The sequence below is a fragment of the Leptodactylus fuscus genome, chromosome 2 (genome assembly GCF_031893055.1).
Source record: "Leptodactylus fuscus isolate aLepFus1 chromosome 2, aLepFus1.hap2, whole genome shotgun sequence".
Taxonomy (NCBI): Eukaryota; Metazoa; Chordata; class Amphibia; order Anura; family Leptodactylidae; genus Leptodactylus; species Leptodactylus fuscus.
Window position 1 is genome coordinate 206169812 of NC_134266.1, and position 22703 is coordinate 206192514.

General features: G+C 40.2%; 1 protein-coding gene and 1 non-coding gene across 2 annotated transcripts in view; both read left to right on the plus strand.

Annotated features, from left to right (window-relative positions):
• The window catches only part of DIAPH3 (diaphanous related formin 3), a 458292-nt gene that overhangs the window by 215569 nt on the left and 220020 nt on the right, over positions 1-22703 (plus strand). The window contains exons 18-21 of the mRNA XM_075265434.1: positions 3722-3811; positions 5692-5786; positions 8393-8494; positions 10689-10928. Of these exons, the coding sequence (XP_075121535.1) occupies positions 3722-3811; positions 5692-5786; positions 8393-8494; positions 10689-10928 (527 nt within the window). The remainder of the gene's footprint in view (positions 1-3721; positions 3812-5691; positions 5787-8392; positions 8495-10688; positions 10929-22703) is intronic.
• Positions 17838-17944, plus strand: LOC142196352 (U6 spliceosomal RNA). Its single transcript, XR_012715196.1, has one exon. It is a non-coding gene; the product is annotated as a U6 spliceosomal RNA (small nuclear RNA).

The window sequence follows — 22703 nt, forward strand, 5'->3', positions numbered from 1 at the left end:
ATATATACACACACACACACACACACACACACACACACACACACACACACACACTCACTGTTGGCCAAAATTATTGGCACCCCTGCAATTCTGTCAGATAATACTTCATTTTCTTCCAGAAAATCATTGCAATCACAAATTCTTTGGTATTATTTATCTTAATTTAATTTGTCTTCAATGGAAAACCACAAAAAGAATTGTCAAAAAGCCAAATTGGATGTAATTCCACAGCAAACATAAAAAAGGGGGTGGACAAAAGTATTGGCACTGTTTGAAAAATCATGTGATGCTTCTCTAATTTGTGTAATTAACAGCACCTGTTACTTACCTGAGGCACCTAACAGGTGGTGGCAATAAATAAATCACACTTGCAGCCAGTTGAAATGGATTAAAGTTGACTCAACCTCTATCCTGTGTCCTTGTGTGTACCACATTGAGCATGGAGAAAAGAAAGAAGACTAAAGAACTGTCTGAGGACTTGAGAAGCAAAATTGTAAGGAAGCATGAGCAATCTCAAGTCTACAAGTCCATTTCCAAAGACCTGAATGTTCCTGTGTCTACCGTGCGCAGGTGTCTACAGTGTCATCAAGAAGTTTAAAGCCCATGGCACTGTGGCTAACCTCCCTAGATGTGGACGGAAAAGAAAAATTGTTGAGAGATTTCAACGCAAGATTGTGCGGATGGTGGATAAATAACCTCGACTAACTTCCAAACAAGTTCAAGCTGCCCTGCAGTCCGAGGGTACAACAGTGTCAACCCGTACTATCCGTCGGTGTCTGAATGAAAAGGGACTGTATGGTAGGATACCCAGGAAAACCCCACTTCTTACCCAGAGACATAAAAAAGCCAGGCTGGAGTTTGCCAAAACTTACCTGAGAAAGCCAAAAACGTTTTGGAAGAATGTTCTCTGGTCAGATGAGACAAAAGTAGAGCTTTTTGGGAAAAGGCATCAACATAGAGTTTACAAAAAAAAAGAGGCCTTCAAAGAAAAGAACACGGTCCCTACAGTCAAACATGGCGGAGGTTTCCTGATGTTTTGGGGTGGCTTTGCTGCCTCTAGCACTGGACTGCTTGACCGTGTAAATGGCATTATGAAGTCTGAAGACTACCAACAAATTTTGCAGCATAATGTAGGGCCCAGTGTGAGAAAGCTGGGTCTCCCTCAGAGGTCATGGGTCTTCCAGCAGGACAATGACCCAAAACACACTTCAGGTCAGCACTAGAAAATGGTTTGAGAGAAAGCACTGGAGACTTCTAAAGTGGCCAGCAATGAGTCCAGACCTGAATCCCATAGAACACCTGGGGAGAGATCTCAAAATGGCAGTTTGGAGAAGGCCCCCTTCACATCTCAGGGACCTGGAGCAGTTTGCCAAAGAAGAATGGTCTAAAATTCCAGCAGAGCATTGTAAGAAACTCATTGATGGTTACCGGAAGCGGTTGTTCCCAGTGATTTTGTCTAAAGGTTGTGCTACCAAGTATTAGGCTGAGGGTGCCAATACTATTGTCCGGCCCATTTTTCGAGTTTTGTGTGAAATGATCAATGATTTGACTTTTTTTTCTTCTTCATTCTCTTTTGTGTATATAATGTGCACACACAGTATATATAGAAAGAGACATTTTGGATGATGGAACCTTCTTTGTCATTTAACCCCTTCCCGACATGCGCCGTAATAGTACGGCGCATGTCGAGTCTGTAACTATGGCGACTGCCCGGGTCGCCATAGTTACAGGATTACTAGAGGCGAACTAGAGCACAGAATCTCCATTCATAATAAATATACTCATCAAAAGACAGCATGTGTAGATCTCAGGAGATGTAGAAAAAGGACAGTGCTGACCACTTAGAGTAGTGAGCATAAAGCATACGTAATTAATGAACTCTAAGGTCCGTCTGTAATAAGTAATCAGGAAGGACCCCTGGAAGAAGGCCGGTGACACGTGCCGAAACGCCCGTCTGGTTAAGTTGTTCCCACACCTACGGGCTTTTGTTACTTCAATAATGGGTAAGAGTTACTTTCTCTTTCTCTGATTACTTATTACAGACGGACCTTAGAGTAATCCTGGATGTTTCAGGTTGAGGTATTGGCTGTATATGGTATGGACTGTATACGTGTATTCAATTTGTGTATTTACAATAGCTCAGTGCTGTCACATTATAGTATCCGCTGTGCATAGTAAATCATCAGTATTTATGCCCACTAGTGTGGGTTTCATTCTGTTTGAATATTAGTGTTGTGTGTATTCCAACATTTTGTCTTTACATGGTTTTTTTAGAATTTTTCACTAATAAACAATATATTATTATTCCTTTATTGTTGTGTACGTTGAGTATTTCAGCCTATGGGGATTTTTTATCCCTTCTTCTTGTTTACGTATTTGTCTTCTTGGTTGGAATATGTTGTTTGTGATTGGGCCTACTTATAAGAGTCGTTTATATACATTTATTATTGGATAGACTCTTTTTTTCGTGCTATGAATTTTCTGTATTCCCAGTACATTATATAGAATAATTAATGGTGGCAACATGAAGAAAAATTTGTTCCGCAAAAAATAAAGACCTCATATGGCTCTGGGAGCGGAGAAATAAAAAAGTTATGGGGTTTAGAAGGAGGGGAGTCAAAAACGAAAATCAAAAAATGCCATCGGCGGGAAGGGTTTAATGAACATAAATGTTAGTGTTTTGCCTGCACTATATACAACACTGTTGAAGTTACATAAAATGTGGAATCTATATATATATATATATATATATATATATATATATATATATATATATATATATATATATATGGCTATTTCCTTAGTTGGTGTGGTTGATTTTTGTTTTACAGATATTGCACTTAAATTATTTTTGAAAAATTGACCCCTTCCTTCCCGCCATAACATATTTTTTTTTATTTTTATTTCGCTGTTCACATAACCAAATGTTTCATTTTGGTGGACAATTTGCACTTGGTAATGATACCATTTAATACTCCATTCTATGTACTGGGAAGCAAAACTGAATTTGCATCACTTTCTTATGAGATTTGTTTCTATGGCATTTGCTGAGTCCTAGGAAAGTGGGGTGGTTTGAATTTTTAGGTTTTTTGAGTCTCATAAATATTTTTTTAAAACTGGAAAATGAAAGCTTGAAAGTGAGTGTTATGGGGCCACAGAAAGGGGATTTGGGAGCAGATATGCAGGGATCAATGCCCATGATCATTACCTCTGGGTTTACACTGCCGTATTTGAAGGCCCGCCATTTGCTGTTGCATTAAGGTGAATGTTGGCGTTTAAGACAATAGTTATGTTTGCATTGTTAATGTATGGGCCATAGTTGGCATAGTTTTAGACTATCTAGTTTAACTTTACACCGCATATTAGTTTGTTTAGCTTATATCAAATTCTGGCATGTTGTTCAGAATGTTGGACACATTTTTGGTGCACAAGTTTGTAAATTAAGTTCCATCTCCTATTCAACAAGCCCCTACCTGTCAGATGAAGTACAGAGCCTTGTAGAAAGCATCTCACGCACATACACAATTAGGTGTAAAGCATGTGCACCAGGTTTTTTTTGTGCCAGAATTACGGTTAATTTACATCAGTTTATATGTCCCATCGTATTTGATAGAGAAAGACATTGAGTTTGTGTCTTATTGTCATCAATTTGCTTTTGTGTTTTCCTTATATGCCAAAAAAACTTCTACCATAATTTATTTTCTTTTTTCTGTGTGTGCAGTGAAAAAAGATGAAGTTGATGACCCAGTGTTTACAAAGAAACGGATAAAGGAGCTTAAAGTTTTGGAGCCAAAAAGTGCCCAAAATCTATGTAAGTGTGCTTGCAAAATCCCCATGAAATTATTGAAATACATTATGCCAGAAAGAATACTTATCCTCTATCCATAGAATAGAGGATAAATAGCTGATCAGTAGGGGTCTCCGTCCACTGAGATCCCTACTATGTATTTACTGTTGTGCTAAAAAGTTTATAAACCCCAGCAGACTTTTTGGTTTTTTTTGGCCTTTTTTGCAGAGAATATGAATGATAACTCACAAACCTTTTCTCCACTCATGGTTAGTGGTTGGTTGAAGCCGTTTATTGTCAAACTTCTGTGTTTTCTATTTTTTAAATCATAATGACAACCAAAAACATCAAAATGATCCTGTTCAAAAGTTGACATACCCCAGTACCCGTGTATTGCCCGCTCTAACATAAATAACAACTTTTGTGGTAGTTGTGGATAAGGCTCTTTATTTTCTCAGATGGTAAAGCTGCCCATTCTTCTTGGCAAAAAAATCTCCAGTTCCTGTAAATTCCTGGGCTGTCTTCTATGTCCTGCGCGCTACAGATCTCCCCAGAGTGGCTCAATGATATTGAGGTCAGGAGACTGAGCGGCCACTCCAAAACCTTCACTTTCTTCTGCTGTAACCAATGACGGGTCAACTTGGCCTTGTGTTTTGGATAGTTGTTATTTTGGAACATCCAAGTGCGTCCCATTTGCAGCTTCCTGGCTGATCAGTGCAAATTTGCAGTCTCCAGTATTTGCTGATAACCTGCTGCATTCATCTTTCCTTCTACTTTGACCAAGTTTCCTGTGCCTTTGAGGCTCACACATCCCTACATCATCAGGGATCCACCTCCGTGCTTTACAGTAATAATAATAATTTTTTTTATTTATATAGCACCAACATATTCCGCAGCGCTGTACAATTTGTAGGGTTAAATACAGGCAAAAAGATACATTACAAAGAAAGTAATTTCACACAATGGGACTGAGGGCCCTGCTTGCAAGAGCTTACAATCTATGAGGTAGAGGGGGTGACACAAGAGGTAGCAGGGACAGCATTGCTTAAACAGTGGTCAGACAATAGGAATGGTGTTCAGAACAGTAGGAATGGTGTTCCTTTCATCATAGGCCTCGTTGACACCTCTCAAAATGTAACGTTTATAGTTGTGGGCAAAATGTAAAATTTTTGTCTCATCACTCCAAATGACCTTGTTCCAGAAGTTTTGAGGCTTGTCTCTGTACTGTTTGGCGTATTGAAGGTGAGATTCTTTGTGGCATTTGCTCAGAAATGGCTTTCTCATGATAACTCGACCATGCAGCCCATTTTTCTTCAATTGCTTCCTTATTGTGCGTCCTGAAACAGCCACACCGATAGTTTTCAGAGTCCTGGATTCAGCTGATGTTATGTGCGGGTTTTTCTTTGCATCCAGAACAATTTTCTGGGCGGTTGTGGCTGAAATCTTGGTTGGTGTACCTGACCGTGGTTTGGTTTTTACAGAGCCCCTGAGTTTCCATTTGTTAATCACAGTGTGAACACTGCTGACTGGTATTATCAATTCCATGGATATCTTTTTGTATCTCTTTCCTGTTTTATACAGTATAATTACATTTTCCTGTAGATCCGTGAACAACTGTGTCAACTTCTTGGCATGTTATGAGACAAAAATCGCCAGGGTATGTGAACTCTTGAACAGGGACATTTTGAGGTTTTTGGTTGTCATTGTGATTTAAAAAGAGAAAAAACAGAAGTCTGACAAAAAAAATGGCTTCAACCAACCACTAACCATGAGTGGAGGAAAAGGGTTTGCGTTATTATTCATATTCTCTGAGAAAAGGCCAAAAAATCTGCCAAGGTATGTAAACTTTTAAACACAACTGCACGTATTTGTTTCATAACATTATTTTTTTCCCCTTCAAACAGCTATCTTTCTGGGTTCTTACCGTTTGCCTTATGAAGATTTTAAAAAAATTATATTGGAAATTGATGAAACTCAGCTGACTGACTCTATGGTTCAGGTACAGTTAATTTATGTCTAAGTTTATGCAGATCTCTCTCTCTCTCTCTCATATATATATATATATATATATATATATATATATATATATATATATATATATATATATATATGTTTTTTTTTTCTATATTGAAAGTATTCCAAAAGATTTTTACAGAGAGAGTAATCTTTTATTTTCACCTTCTTCTTTGCTCCATGTCTATGACTTCAGAGTTTTCTTTCAACCATACTATAGTCTTCCCTATGTAGTAGAATAAAGGCACATTGGGGTGTGTAAAAAAAAAAAACTGTCCTAGGCTAAGGCCCCATGTATCCAGATGGAACTAAAAAATGCTTCCAAAAAAATGTGTTGGAAACTCATAACGTTATTTTCCGCATTACATTTGCGCAGTTTTCCTCTGTGGACTTTCTGCCACTATTATGCCTGTCTGGAAAATGCCATTGTTTCTGCAGGTATAATTGAAATGCTGCGATTTTCCAAAATGCAGGTGTTTTTGAAAATGCAGTTTTTCCAGCACAGATTTTTTTCTACAATGTGCGGATGGTATTAGCCAGATCTGATCCACTTTGCAGGTACTGTAAAACACTTCATTTTTGCAACGTGGATCTTCAGGCTTAAAGAGGACCTTTCACCATATCTGGGCACAGGCAGTTCTATATACTGCCGGAAAGCTGACAGTGCGCTGAGTTCAGCACACTGTCGGCTTTCCCGATCTGTGCCTGGTGTGAAGAGCTTACGGTCCGGTACCGTAGCTCTTCTATGGTCAGAAGGGCGTTTCTGACCATTAGCCAGAGACGTCCTTCTGCCTCGCGGCACCAATCACGCTGTGCTGTGGAGCGGGGAGGAACGCCCCCTCCCTCTGCTCACAGCGCTCGTCCATAGACGAGTATTATCAGGAGAGGGAGGGGGCGTTCCTCCCCGCTCCACAGCACAGCGTGATTGGCGCCGCGAGGCAGAAGGACGTCTCTGGCTAATGGTCAGAAACGCCCTTCTGACCATAGAAGAGCTACGGTACCGGACCGTAAGCTCTTCACACCGGGCACAGATCGGGAAAGCCGACAGTGCGCTGAATTCAGCGCACTGTCAGCTTTCCGGCAGTATATAACACTGCATGTGCCCAGATATGGTGAAAGGTCCTCTTTAAGGAATTATATGATAAGATAGTTGACACATATTTAGATAAATGCCCTATTCTTGTAAAATATAACATTAAAAGGAAATTTCAGTAGTGACATGATCTGTACTTAGTTCTGTGAAGTTCCCTCTGAGTATCTGAAGGTGTTTTCACTAGGACTTACAATCCCTACTACTGAAAATGAAGGGACTTTATTGCCAGTTGAACACTGTAGCCTCCTTCATGGTGTTTCACTTGGGTGGTCTGTGTTGAAATGTGCTCACAGGTAGTTAATGGCCCATGTCAATCATTTATCGTTTGAGGATGGCGTGGACGTAGAAGCTGAGCGTACAGACCTCCACAAGGGGTGTCAGTTGTATATTACGGCTGACACTAACCATGTCAAAGCAAAAAAACAAAAAAAACATTTATACCCTTTGATTCTCATTAAGTAATATTGTTTACTGGTTTAGATGCATACAATAATGATATATGCAATAGATTGAAAAGGAAAGATAGACTCTTGTTGGAAAATGGGAATAAATAAAACATCCCGCAATAGTATCACAATACTGATAGAATGGTGCCATAATCATCAGTAAGATACCTTAGTATTAATATGGATAAAGGTAGTTCTGTGTTTGAAAACACAATAATATACCAATATACACAAGGGTTAAACCCTGTATACTATCACTCTGGGGGGAAAATACTCTGTACAAAGGGACTCCCGAATAAATTTACATTTAAAACATCACAATGTTTTAAAGAATATATACCTAATAGAGTGAGTATGACTACACTAACCCAAATATAATGTACATATCGAGCACCAAAATATAGCTGCAGTGTGGAAGAACACATATATAATAGCTCAGGCCTCATTCACATCTGCGCTGGTATTCCATCCGGGGGAGTCCGCATGAGGACCCCCCCCCCCCCCCCAAGTACAGAATACCAAACGCAACTGCAAGCAGTGTGCCAGTGACAGCACATGGACCCCATAGATTATAATGGGGTCCGTGTGCTTGCTGAAGGGATCATGCAGGCAGGAAAGTACGTCACAATCTACTTTCCTGCCCACATGATTCTTGCGGCAAGCACATGGACCCCATCCAAGTCTATGGGGTCTGTGTGTTGTCACTGCACACCGCTTGCAGTTGCGTTCGGTATTCCATTCGGTGGGCCCCCATGTAGACTTCCCAAATGGAATACCGAATGCAGATGTGAACGAAGGGTAAGTGGTCAGACAGTGAGGGCTCCTTCTGTCACCCCTTCAGCCTACATGACATGGATGATGGGGAATGTCTATGCTTTTTTTTTTTTTTTTTTCGATGTACAAATGTATTAAACTTTAGCTTGTGTTATGCAAATCAAATCAAATCTTGCTTTACTCTAAAAGAAAAAACAAAAACTGAAGTCATGTTAAAGCTGGCTGCAGGTGTATGATGTGCAGCCTTAACTTTGACATTTCTTTTTACTCTCTCCACAGAATCTAATAAAAAATATGCCGGAACAAAAACAGTTAACTGAACTGGCCAAACTGAAGGGGGACTATTGTAGCCTTTCAGAACCAGAGCAGTTTGGTGTTGTGGTGAGTATTTTTAATGTATCTCCAATCTGTGTTATCCAGTTTCCCATTTAAAATGAATTGTTGGATGACAGAATTGCATTTGTGACTCTATCAAGCTGAATAGGTTTAGCAGAGGATGAAGGAGATGTAAATCCACTCTAGAGCTAGACAGCCTTTTATAGCTATGAGATAAAAGGTGTTGAGATATACAGTATTATCTGTGCTAATTCCCATAAATGGTTTTCAGCTAAAAGGTCACAGTGGGTAGAATTTATGTACAGTTGTATTTCTAAAATTATGTCATTATGACTGGGAAAATGTACAAAAGTAAGTTTCAATAAATGAGTCCTGGAGAAAATCATTCTTTTTCATTTGTTCATGTAGTTCTATACAAGGTACAGGCAGGGCGTGAAGCTTTGTCCTCTGCAGATCTGCATAAAACCTGCTCAGTGTTGTAGATATCAGTTGTCACTGAATATAAGGATTGATTTGTTGCTGCTGAAGTGTGAACATTTCTACAGACATCATGTAATCCAAAACAAAAAGGCAAGACAGCACCGAGCCGTATATGGTTAAGTATTGTATGGGTGAGGGTATACTGACAATTGTTTGGTATGCTCTCACCTGGTGAAGTTGTGAATGATTCACAAGTACCATATGCGCCAGTACACCAGTACAGGCAGACCAGTTAGGGTCTCCTGAGTCAAAATGTGTTTTCCCCTTGTGAATCGGCGCCTCTGGTGACTGTCTATATGCAAATAAGCTCTTTGCAGCAATGAGGGGGTTACCATTGTCCTAAAAGGCAAGCTGTAACACCTTCATTGCTCCAAAGAGCTAATGTGTATATTGACAAAAAGTGATCCCTCTGGAATGGAGGCAACAATTCACAAGGGGTAAACCCCCTTTGATTCAGGTGACCATAATGGTTCTGTTAGGGTGGTTTCTGCTAGATCAGAGCTCAGCGACCTTCAGCACTCCAGCTGCTGTGAAACTACAACTCCCAACATGCTCCATTCACTTTCAAAGGCGTTTTAAGAACAGCAGAGCAAGTGTGCATGCCGGGAGTTGTAGATTTACAGCTGAAGTGGTGAAGGTTGCCTACCCCTGTGTTAGAACGTACCCCTCTCTATGCAGAACACATGTTTGGAAGTTGGGGGTGGGGGGTGTTGATGGCTGGAATAGTTGTAGGAGAACCATTTGGTAGCCAATGGCCACCATGAATTGTTTAGTACTTAATATTCCTGGTTAGCTGTATTTGCAGATACTTGGCCACAGTTTACCATTTTAAGAAGCTCGGTAAGTTGTCCATAGTACTGGATATGATTTTAAGTATTCAGAGAGGCTATGAAGGGACCAACCACTATCATGTAGGTGTGAGACTATAGGACTGGATCAAAGATCGTGCCCTAACAATTAGCAAGTGTTGCTGGGGTCTTATGATCTTGCCTACATGAAATCTCTGTGAAATCTCGGTGTTCTGCAATCCATGATTTCTACAGTAACAGTTGTATTCTGCTGCACACATTATATTTTGCTATAGTCTGCAGGGTATACTACTGCTGTGACATAGCTTGTGTACAATAAGCTTGTATATAAGAGTGCTGATAGCTTATGTCAGGTGACATACACTTTCTTATGATGGAAGTTGGCTTACATTTGTGCTGTGGCCTTTTGCGTTGATCATGCAGGATTTTCACTGCTTATTCATTATCATCGTTTTTATTTAATAAGAAGTCAAAGTAATGAACTGTTGCCTGCTGCCACCATTCATTTATCACTTCCCTGTGATGTATCAATATGTCTTGAAATGTGTCATTAAGACGTCCTGCATCTTGTTAGGGAAGAGGAGGAGGAAGATGACAAGGTAGGGATTTTTCAGAGATGCCTCTCCCTCGCTGAAGCTTTAAGCATTCTGCCTGCGGCACAGTAAATATTCGGATTCTAGGCAGGTTTCCTTATCCACCAAAGTCTTCATTTTAAAGTTTTCTTCTTTGTCAGAGGTTCTGTTTCAACTCTTCTAATTCTGTGTCGGATAAATTGCAGTGATGGAGAATAGACATTGTAGATGTGAAGTGAGATGAGATCTGCACAAAGTTGTCCTTCATAATTACATCCCACACTAAAGGATTTCTATTTTGCTGGTCCCTCTAGAATGGTTTAAAGCAGCAAATTATTATATAGCTATTTCATAAAATATATTCCTTTCTTTAATCAGATGAGCAGCGTGAAGAAGCTCATTCCACGTCTCAACGCAATTCTATTTCGCCTTCAATTTGAAGAGCAAGTAAACAACATCAAACCAGATATTATGGCTGTCAGTGAAGCATGTGAGGAGATAAAGAAAAGCAGGAGCTTCGCTAAACTGTTGGAGATAGTGTTGCTTATAGGAAACTACATGAATGCTGGATCCCGAAATGCACAAACCTTTGGATTTAACCTCAGTTCGCTCTGTAAAGTGAGTGTTACTTTACTAATGATACTTCTTCACTCGTCTAGTATTTTACATGACGTCATTTGTTGCAGCATATGTAGAAATGGAGATTTAGGAAAAGTTGTCATCCACCTATGCGTGGCAGCCTTTTCCAATAACTTTTTTATTAAGCAGTTGACAGTTCTTAAATTAAGTTTCTATAAGGGCTGTGAAATCGGAGTCCTGACCAATATTGGAGGAAAAGTTACTGAATCTGACTTCAAAATAAAATGAATTATTTTAAATTATTTATTTAGCTTACTTGTATAGCGCTATCATATTCTGTAGCGCTTTACAAACACTGTCAGTCATTGCCCCATATAGGGCTCTCAAACTACCCTATCCCTACCAGTATGTTTTTGGAGTCTGGGAGGAAACCCACACAAACACGGGGAGAACATAAACTCCCTGCAGGTGATGTTTTTGGTTGGATTTGAACCCAGGACTCCAGCGCTGCAAGGCTGCAGTTCTAACCACTAAGCTGCAGTACAATTTTACAATTCTTGACATTGTGTAACAAATTATGGTGTATTTTGGTGCATATTTACTTCCATAAGAATCAGTAGTTTTTGTTAGTGAATTGCAGAATCTTTACTGCTTCAGACTGACGATAACAAGTCAGCCATTTATGAAAGAATCAAAGCAGGAGTTGGAGATTTGGTAGATTGAATCCACAGCCCTAGTTTTTATGTTAAATGTATTTTAAAGAACTTTTTAATTTATTTTTTTAAATATACTAGTAAATAAATGTCTGTTTTTTTAAAAAAAATTCTAAAATCTTGCAACTAATAGGCTAACACTTCTTATTCTGTAGATTGATTTGCAGCAGTCACCTAATTATCAGGTCAGGCAGGTTTACAACGAGAAGTATAAACGGGCTAGTTCACACAGGGCAAGAGGGGGCGGATTTTGGTGCGGAATTCTCCTCAAAATCCGTCCCCTCACAATAGTGGCCTATTTAGACCACCAGCATTCTTTTTTCCGTTAGAGGTTTGTTCCCACTAGCGGAAAAAAGAAGCGAGCTGCCCTTTCTTCAGGCGGATTCTGTGGCTGATTCAGCCGTGGCGTCCGCCTCGCGACAGCACCCCCCTGCGGCAATGTGCACACGTGGGTTCCCTGTGTGAACTAGCCCTAATAGATAACATAGAGGACTGCCATTCACCATGTGGCTACTGTAAAGCATACTGTATTGCAAAACGCTGTTAACCTCAGCTCAGGTTAGATAGAAGCCCCAGTACACACAAAGAACACAGAATAAAAGTGTTATAATCAGAATGTAATACTAACTTCTAGCACTTACTGGTTTTATTAGTAAAATTAAATATATCTGATCAATTCTATTTAACCAGGGATAACATGGCTATGTGTTAAATCAGCTTTGTTTCCTTTACAGCAGTCATGTATTTATCTTCATCCTATATACATATTACTTTCTGCCCACCGCTGGAGGAGAAATCAAACCTTTCAGAGATTATTAGCTTGCACGTTGTTTTCATATATTTGGAGTTATGGTTGCCTTCTGGTGGCTTGTGTCTCACAACTATGGAAACCAACCTAAACTTGTGTCTCTACTGGTTTCCTACTCTGTACCGGTATAATAAGCAGTAACTGTATTTCCTGTCTTAATATAACATCTGAATCTATAACTCAGGGTAACCTTCAGCACTCCAGCTGCTATGAATCTACAACTCCCAACATGGTCCATTGTTTTCCATGGGAGTTCCAAGAAGAGCAGAGCAAGTACAGTATGCCTGCTGGGAGTTGCTGAAGGTTGCCTACCTCTGCTATAACTACTACTTTGTAAATAATCCATATTGGAGTAGTATAACATTGCTACACCTGTTTGATGTCAGAGATGATTTGTGTAGTACACCAGATTCATTGGTCTTAGGTAACACATATGACTTTTATATGTATTAAATGTAATAATGACTCCTACTTTACATAGTCTACCATCCTGCCCCACTCTTTAGAATATTATGTGATGTTAGTTACACACAGATATCTGGATTGTTTAGTACTTGTACATGTCCAGTATACACATTTATCTTTCTTTCTCATCTGTTAATGCTCATTTTCAGGCATTTCACTCTGTCTATACTGGAAAGCCGCCATCTGACTTGCTTACAAATTATGGTCGTTGTCTTTGCAATTTTAAGTTCCCATGAACCACCGCCATTACTGCTGTTGGCAACCAGGCATAGTGACACATTTTTCCTGGCTTTGCTTCCTGGAGGCTTCTAAGGCATAGGTTCATTTTTCATGAATATTAGCGGCATGTCATCTAGAATTCTGTCATTTGCTTCTTAGCAACAGATTACAGACTTTCACTTTGTCATACCACGTACTAACAAGAGGTGGTTTGGGGAGCAGGCGTTAGCAGGTTGCTAAGCAGAGATATTTATCATACCCCGATTGCTATTTGACACTGATTTTACCTCCATTGATATGCAGATAATACCGCAGTATTGTATTATGGCAGTAAATTATAGGGGTTGTTTCTATACAAATTATTGAAGTATGAAAATTGCACCTGCCTGTCGGCTTGTACAAGAAGGCTCTAAAGTGATTTGTACCATGTGTGTATATATTTGATAGAGAGAGAAATTCAGGAAAATCTTGAAATGAAATTACTTCTAAATTTAGTCTGAAAATGCGAGTTTCCACCATTTCACAATTAGGCTTTATTGGATTTCTACCTGCATTATACCTCCATGACTTTCCCTGGACATTGTGCTCATAAATAATATCCAGGATGATGTATATGTACAATAGTCCTGTATCCAGCGCTGTACAGTATACAAAATAATTAGCTTTCTAAACAATATGAATGTCTGCTCGTACAGGCTTGCTGGGGCAACTTTAATGCAATATTTCAGGAAAAACATTACAGACACATCAATTTTATTGATGCTGCACCAGAGGTGACAGCATTTAAAGGAAAACAAACCTATTCAATTTTGCTGTTTTAAGTGTGCCTTTCAGGCTGTATTTAGAGGTAGAAGGGGATATAAAATGTGATTAATGGGAAATTCACTATTGAGTCTTTATGGTGCATCTACTGTAACTTTGTTAAACTCATGACCTCATGTGCTTCTACAACTACAGACAGATCCCTTCTCACTATGGCCCATAAATAAATCGATATCACAACAAATGCATATTACACTTATTATAAAGGTTGTCCACTTAAAAATCTGTTTTAACAATTGTGCAGCAAACATTAATACAGGCATTTACTAATATAGACTTATTAAAAATTTATGCCCAACATCTTAGGTAGAAGTCCTTTTTAAAACAAAACAAAAAAACGGATATCTATCATAACGGATACAAACAGACAGTAACTGATGGCTATCAGGTACTGTCCGTTATATGTCCATTTCCTGTAGACCTCAATGTAAAAAAAAAAAAAAAAAAGACACAGAAGAGTCCTGCAATTAGGCTTTTTTTGTCCGCTTGAAAAAACAGACATGGTTGTAAACGGACACAAACGGACATTGAAGGACACAAGTTAAAATCCCATTGAAATGAATGGAGATTGCAAATGGACCAGTAAGTGTCCGTTGCTAATATCTTGTAAGGACAATAGCCACGGACACTGCTGAGTGGATACCAACGGTAGTATGAATGCCCCCTTACTATAATAAGTGTGCACAAGACGGTGGCTCAGTGGTTAGCACTGCAGCCCTGCAGTGCTGGAGTCCTGGGTTCGAATCCCGCCAGCAACAACATCTGCAAGGAGTTTGTATGTTCTCCCCGTGTTTGCATGGATTTCCTCCCATTCTACAAAGACATACCGGTAGGACTAAAAAAGAACACTATATGCGGCCCACAATCTATTTGTTATATATAATATATATATATATATATATATATATATATATATATATATATATATATATATATATATAGTAAGTGTGCACAGAATGCAACACAGAGCGCACAGATCTCCTTGTTCAAATGACCGAGGGTCACGTGATCCAACAACCTCCAATGAAAACAATGCACAGACAAAATTAATGATAAAAAGGCCGATGGATGGATTTTGTTGTAGGAAGAAAGCTGCACGTGCAGTGAGAAATTGGGGCACAACTCGTAATGACTATATTAAAATTACATGTAGTGACATTAACAGCATGTTGGTTAAAGCAGCCACCCCCTGTGAAATACCGGTTGCCCTCTTATTTTAGTCTTTGTGCTGCACCTCTCATTCATTTCTGTAAAATAGTCGCCTACTACATTGTCGACTCTATGCACACTGTGTTTTGGTAGTCTGAGACACACCCTCTACTCTGAGCTGTACCAATGAGAGCAGGGGGAGTGTCTTAGATACCAAGGTGAAAACTACAGTGTGAACTGAGGAAAGGATAAAAAAGCAACGCACCAGGTCTTTTACCAATGCATTTATTGTGAAGCAGAGGGTCGCTTTCAGTCCTTCGGATTCCTGTTCTTTTCTCCCTCTCCCATGTTCGCATGCACATCATCTTTGCCTTGAACACTACTATACATATACTGACAGCTGTAGCAGGTTGCACCAAGGACTGGGAGTGTGAGGTGTAATTACTTCTCTGGCATTAATTAATCTAATGTGTCAATTTATTTTGCATTGATTGCATTGATCGCTTTTAATAAAATATGCAGCACTAAGTCATTGCCTCAGCTACGCTAAGATGCGGTAACAAGGCCGGGGAATTGCTGTTAAATTAATATTTAACTCTTCACTAGTTGCTTGGACTATTGATATCTTCCCACAGCTATTTCATTCTTATTAACAAATTACAAGCTTTCCTGTGTTCATCCAGGCCTGACTACATAGTAATCTGCAGCCACTTGAAACCTCTCTAGCTGCTCGTATTTTAGTCAGCTCATCAATTTTTCCACTCACATCTTGTATTTGTATACATTTTTTGTCGTTCTTTTGGCTTAATTGTCTAAATCCCAATTTGCCCATAAATTAAAAATCCATCATCCTTTTTGTGTTGTGAATGCCAGCTAAAAATTAATGAGAAAGTGGTCTTCAGTTCACGTTTTCTGCTTCAGTAAATTTATTAAAGAGAAGTGGAAAGCAGAAAACTTTACACGCACATTCATTTACCGTTCTTGCGTGATGTGAGATTATATATGTTAATGGTGCAAATCTTCTACTGCAACTAGATCTAGAATGGTTCTGATGCTCTCGTGTTCATTGTAGGCATTTTCAGTGGTGGGCAGCATGGGTGGTATTATGGGGGGTGCAGCGATTACAATTACTACCAGGCCCTGGAGCCTCGGAGTGATCCAAAGGCCTCTCTACAGCATAAGTCTACATGGGGGGAGCACCATTATAGATTTTGCTCTAGGGCCTACAAGCTTTAAGTTATGTGTCTTGACAGGGGTCATCATAGACACTCTAGCCGGTGTACACCTAAACATTAATGTATATCCCTCACATAGTTAGAGGATATAATACCAATAGACCGATCTACATTGTAAGAAATCCTTTCCTTTCCCACGTATGTTGTGCGTATTAAAATCTAGCGCATATTAGATTAAGAATGAAAAAGGAAAACATCTAAAAATCTAAATAAAAATATTTACATTATTCTGAGCTCGCTAAATAGTCTCATATTAGCAATCTGTGATTGTACAGTAGCTCAATGGTCTTCTATGTGACCAGACCATAGTCTTGGCTGCCCACACAATGTGCCTTACACGCCATTACTCTAGACAGGAAGTCTAGGATTTTTTTTTTATTTGCATATAGATAGCACGAAAAAATTTCATTTCCTAATGACACTTTAACCCATTAACTTCCATGATCCCCATTTGGGGATTGGGTACTTTAACCCTCTTATGAACACCCTCTGTCATTGAGGAATAGAAACAGGACATTCACATACTCCAGCAGGATGTCGCCCACGATAGAAAACCTAAACTGATTTCTTGTGTGCATTGCCATTTTTATGGTGCAGTTACCGTATTATTGAAAAAAATGTGGGACAGTTAATGGGTTAAATTACACTTATCACATGGCAAAGCCTTCCTCCTCAAATTACTCTCTATATACTGATCCTGTGTTACCCATGGTAGATATAATGGGGCTGATCACAAGGTTGTGCCTTGTGATATCAGTGTGATATTCTAGCCTTAATTTGATTTTTTCCATACACTACCTATTGGCTTTTGTTGTTTTCTGTGATAAGAGAATAGTTCACCAAGTTATCACTCTGCTGCCTCTGCACATTGCTTATTGCATTCACATGTACCACTGGTTTATGCTACAAAAATAGAAATAAAAGCATTTTTTGCATTCTAATAGGCATTCATTTAAGATCAACCTCCTTCACTTGGAGCTTGTTGAATCGCTCTAACAATCCTAAAGTTCTAGTCTGTTTAGAAAGATGCTTTAGTACTGTGCTTTTATGAACTCTATATAGGATAAGAGATGGTGGAGCAATAGACTGGGCTTACCACTGTGAACATAGTTACTTAAAGATCTTTGCAGTCCATTTGTGGAATATTTAAACTACTGAGCCAGAATCTCTGTAGCAGCCGGTGACCAGGAAAAGCTGACTAGCGTTTTGCAAATGATGGATAGCAAGTTCTCACTGTCTGTCACTATTGACAGCACATGTAACAGATCACCCTTTACTGGACTCACCATGTTTCTTTCCTGCTCTATAGAATCAATACAATGCTCTGGTATGTTTCGTGTATTATATCAAATCTTTCATCATATGTCAGTGATATTTCACTGCACTGTGACCTGTGCGGCAATGGAGGCCCTACTGTAAATAGAATTGTACTTACATTTTATGTGTTTAACCACTTCATGACTAGTGGACTTCTAAGTTAAAACAGAGCAGGAAGCCCTAAAATCTTAAGATATAGCTTATTAAGATACAGAAAAATGTGCTTGCTTCGGAAGAACATATACCAAAATTGGAACAATACAGAGAAGATTAGCAAGGCCACTGCACAAGGATGACTCGCAAATTTGTGAAGCGCTCCATTAAAAAAAAAAAAAAAAAAAAAACATACAGAAAAATGTCACCTGAATTAAAAACATTACAGGAAATTTAATAGGCAAAATGCAAAAGAATTGGCACTAGGTTGACTGTTTGATTCATTAGAGCAGCGTTTCCCAAACGCACCAAGTGCTCCGCGAACCATTTACAGGTGCTCCGCGATTTGGTGATAATAAAGGGTTAACAATAAAAAATAGGTAAATGTGAAGGGTTTCAAAATTAATATACTGGTTCAGATGCAGTCTTAATATTTTACCAGTGCAGCACTATGGTCTGTTCGGTGAATGTACGAGGCCGGCAGATTAACGCTTCACGGTCGGACGGTACTTCCAAACTGGTCTCCGACCGCCCTTTCCGGCTTAATACGCTGGTCTCGTATATTGTCCGAACAAACTTTACCTACAGAAAGAAGTGCTTTAGTCATCTTTCACACTCGTATTGTGCAGTCACTCGATCCTTGCTGTGTCAGTTTAGTTTGCGCAGTATTTGCAGTTATTCGCCGCGTGTTATTCGAAAAACATTCCTAATTTGGTTGTTCAGCAATGGATCGCTGGTTCAAGACTGGATCCTTCAGAAAAGCAGTTGGTACCACTGACACAGACCCTCCAGTGGGAGCAGCAGCTTGCCGGGTTTCCTTCCCCTGTCCAGTTTCTCGGAGCAGAAGACGGAAACCTGCTGGATTGGCTAAAGGGCGCAGATGTGAACCCGCACTTACTGACACCAAATGCGCCAGAAGTGTTCAACAAACGAAAATGTAATATCTAGTATCAATTCATTAGAAATCCCCCCCCCCCCCCATCGTTAATATCACACATTATCTTTGCCACCTATGTAGGTTTTAGGTAAAATATGTTAAGTGCTCCCTACAGAATTTCTGTTCTGTATAGTGCTCCTCAACTCAAAAAGTTTGGGAAACGCTGCACTAGAGGGTAACTGTGCCATCTTGCACCAGGGCAGCTACCGTGTTTCCCCGATAGTAAGACACCTCCGATAGTAAGACGTAGCGGGGGTTTTAGGGAGGTCGGCTAATGTAAGACATACCCCGAAAGTAAAACATAGTGGGACTTTCGGGGTAAAAAGAATGTAAGACACTGTCTTACTTTCGGGGGTGTGTTACTACTGTATCGGGGAAACACGGGGCTCCGCTGTGCTGTGAGAGCCGGGGGGAACTCCCCGGAGAGGGAGGGGGCGTTCCCCCCGGCTCTCACAGCACAGCGCTGTGAAGAAGGACTTTGCCGGCGGCCGCTTAACCCCCCGCGTGCCAGCCGCTTCTATTCATTTCAATGGCACACTTCAATGGCACCCCCGTCGGGCCTCATGGATGACGCATGCGCAGTCGGCTCTAACAGGCTCTCGCAGCCAGAGCCGACTGCGCATGCGTCATCCATGAGGCCCAAAGAAGAGACAAACGGGGCGGACGCAGCTGAGGAAGAAGGCGGCGCTGGCTATGGCAACAGGTAGGAGACGAATAGCCTTTTTTAAGGCTATTTCGACGTGGTCAGAGGAAAGAACTTCTTTTAATGGTAGAATCCCGTTAAACGGCGGCCGCCGGCAAAGTCTGCCTGCCGCTTCCATACATTGCAATGGGAGCGCGCTATTCAAATAGTATTCGCGCATCTCTAACTTAAATTGTAAGAAGTTACAATTGCCTCTTCAATCCATATGATTGATGATGATGATGATGATGGGGGGGGGGGGGGTTGGTTTTCCCAATATAAGACATACCCCGAAAGTAAGACATAGTGGGACTTTTGGGGGTAAAAAGAATGTAAGACACTGTCTTGCTTTTGGGGAAACACGGTAAAGCTTACTTGTTGTATAACAGCCCTTCTCCATCTCTGCACTTCCAGGTTGGAGCTTGGAGTTTTTTCTTATTTTTATCTTATATTATGTTGGGGTTTGCAGAGTTTAGTGTATAGTGTGTGTAGTAGGCTTTAGAAATTGACACATCGTATATAGTGTGCTTCTTGCATATTGTGAGTACGCAGACTAGTGTCTGGTCAAATTGAGAAGACGGTTGAAAATTAAAGAATAGCTAGAAAGGTTTCCATTCTCCTTAGCCCTGTGTAGTCTCCACTCATGGGTTTGTCTTATTCACTGAACAAAACACCGAAATGTGAATAAGGTCTAAAAGTGTTGAGGTGAAGAGACTTTTGTGAGATCCTATGTAGGGAGAATTTGGGATTGGCGTTTCCTTCAAAGAGCATTTCTGTTTGTCCTTTATGAAGTGCTAAAGGTAGATTAGTGGAGTGACAGCCAAGATGGAGATGAACTTCTCATATGTTCCAGCCTCCCAGCTAGGTAACTTGTCTATACGATAAATCTCATCAACCTTAGCCATCCGCATAGTGATACATGAGGAGAGGGGATTAGGAGTTTAGCTGCAGTTAGCAGATAAGTAGCAACATCATTTTTCCTTGGAAGGTGAAGGGCAGCAGAGGAGAATTATTGTTAGTGTACAACTTCTATGGGTATTACAGATTAGGTGTACCGGGTTAGCCGTTTTCTTCCAGAAAGGTTTAAATTTGGTGCAAAAAACAAAAAACCCCCCAAAACTTCACGACTAAAGTTTTTGTGCCGGCCAAGTCCATCACAATCCTGCATTGCCTCCCTATCAGCTAGATGACTTTTTCATCTATTTTGTCTAGACTTTATTTCTATAGTAACACAGGTAGGATTAAAATCTCTCTGGCCTTAATAACTGCCTAAGGCGAAGTCTACACATTTTAGAAAAGCTGTTTTTTGTAGATTTTGTGTGATCTATTGAGCAAAAGCAAAGAGTGGCTTCAAAAGGAAAGGGAAATATTAAGGAAGCGCTTATACTTCTACCCTCCGCTAAAGCCAATCCTGGCTCTGGATCAGAAAAACACAGCAAAATATACAACATAAAATGCAGCTTTTCCACAATGTGTGGCCTCAGCCTCCGGGCCTCTTGATACAGCCCAGTTCCATTTGAGAAACATGGCCTGTGTGCCAGCCATATTTACAGGACTGATAACCACAATGTGAATAAAATAGCATCAAAGTGAGTTATGCTACATGGAGCTCCAGAATGGCTGGAGTGCGACTGTACCAAATTGACAGCTTCATGACCATTTGGTACAGCTGCACTTCAGCTATTTGCGCATTAGCTATGGCGCTAACTGTGGCATAATGTACTATGATGCAATGAGTACTATCCCTACTACTTGAATATGCAACAGGAACATGAAACAAAGATTTATGAGTACACCCCTAGGCTTTTTTCACACAAAATTTGTTGCGTTTGGAGCTGGGGCTTCTGAAAAAATGACATACCTGGAGTACGCTGCATAAATCAGTAAAAATATACAAATGTGCCAAAAAAGTTTTAGGAATATTATTGCCAGTTTTTCCTGCATCATATATGAACAATAACCACTGCACAATGCCATTCAGTAACTTCTCTACTCTCTAAACTCTTGTCATCCCATGTCCACCGGGGCCGACCATAGAAGCTTTCTTCACATGGAATTGGATGTGTATTCTTCAAGTGATCAAATAATTTCTTGACCAAAGTCTGAGACGCCGCATCAACACGTTTTCAGAGGCATTTCTTATATTACATTCTACTTACATTCTATTGGTAGAAGAGTGCCCATAGATAGATAGATCATTTTAAGAAAGAAAATAAAGTGAAGTATAAGCCATCCCGACTATAAGCCAAGGCACCTAATTTTACCTTTGAGTATAAGCTTAGGGGGGAAATGCAGCAGCTATTGGAAAATTTCAAAAATTAAAATAGATACCAATGCACACAGTATTATGCCCTGTAGTGGCACCTGCATACAGTATTATACCCCATAGTGGCCCCAGCACACAGTTTTATGCCCCATAGTGGCCCCTGCACACTGTATTATGCCCCATAGTGGCCCCTGCACACTGTATTATGCCCCATAGTGGACCCTGCACACTGTATTATGCCCCATAGTTGCCCTTGAACACAGTATTATGCCCTATAGTGGCCCCTGCACACAGTATTAGGCTCCACTGTGGACACCCATGAATAATTATTATATATTCAGACCCCAGAGTATAAAAATCGGAGACCCAGGGGGATAAAAACATAAAAAAACACTGCTACTTACCTATCCCTGCGCTCCCCTGCACTCTCCGCCGCTATCGGCCATCTTCAATGACGTCTGGGACATCATGTGCCCAGACGGCATATGAACGCAGGTCCCGGTCATGTGACATCAGGGACGTCACGCAAGTAGGTAATTATGTTCCTTACCTCTCCTGGGCCTCCGATCCTTATACTCGGGGGTCCGAAAAGATTCCCGAGTATAATAGTGCTTGTGGGGTCTGCGGCGTCACTTACCGTTCACAGACCCTGTCAGATTCGGTACGTAAGTAGGGCCAGTTACCGGCTGTAGTAACTCCAGCCGATAACGGCCTATTAAAAAAAACGAATAAATGAAAAACCGCAGCGGTAGCGGCTGTCACTTGGCTCCCTAATGTCCCGGACCTTGTGACAGCTGCTACCTTGGTGGTTACGCATATATACAAAGATGCAAAGGCTTAGTTAGAAAGTGAAAATCCAACAAAATCTAATAAAAATCATTGTCAAAAAGACAGGATCACTATAAAATTTGTATGTTTATCTTTAATAAATATAATAACAAATATTGATAAGGAAGACCAATGATACCAATATAGACCAGAGAGTGGGAGGCACAGGTATATAACAAGTCAAAAATACATATCACATGCCTGGTTGAAAAAGTGAAAC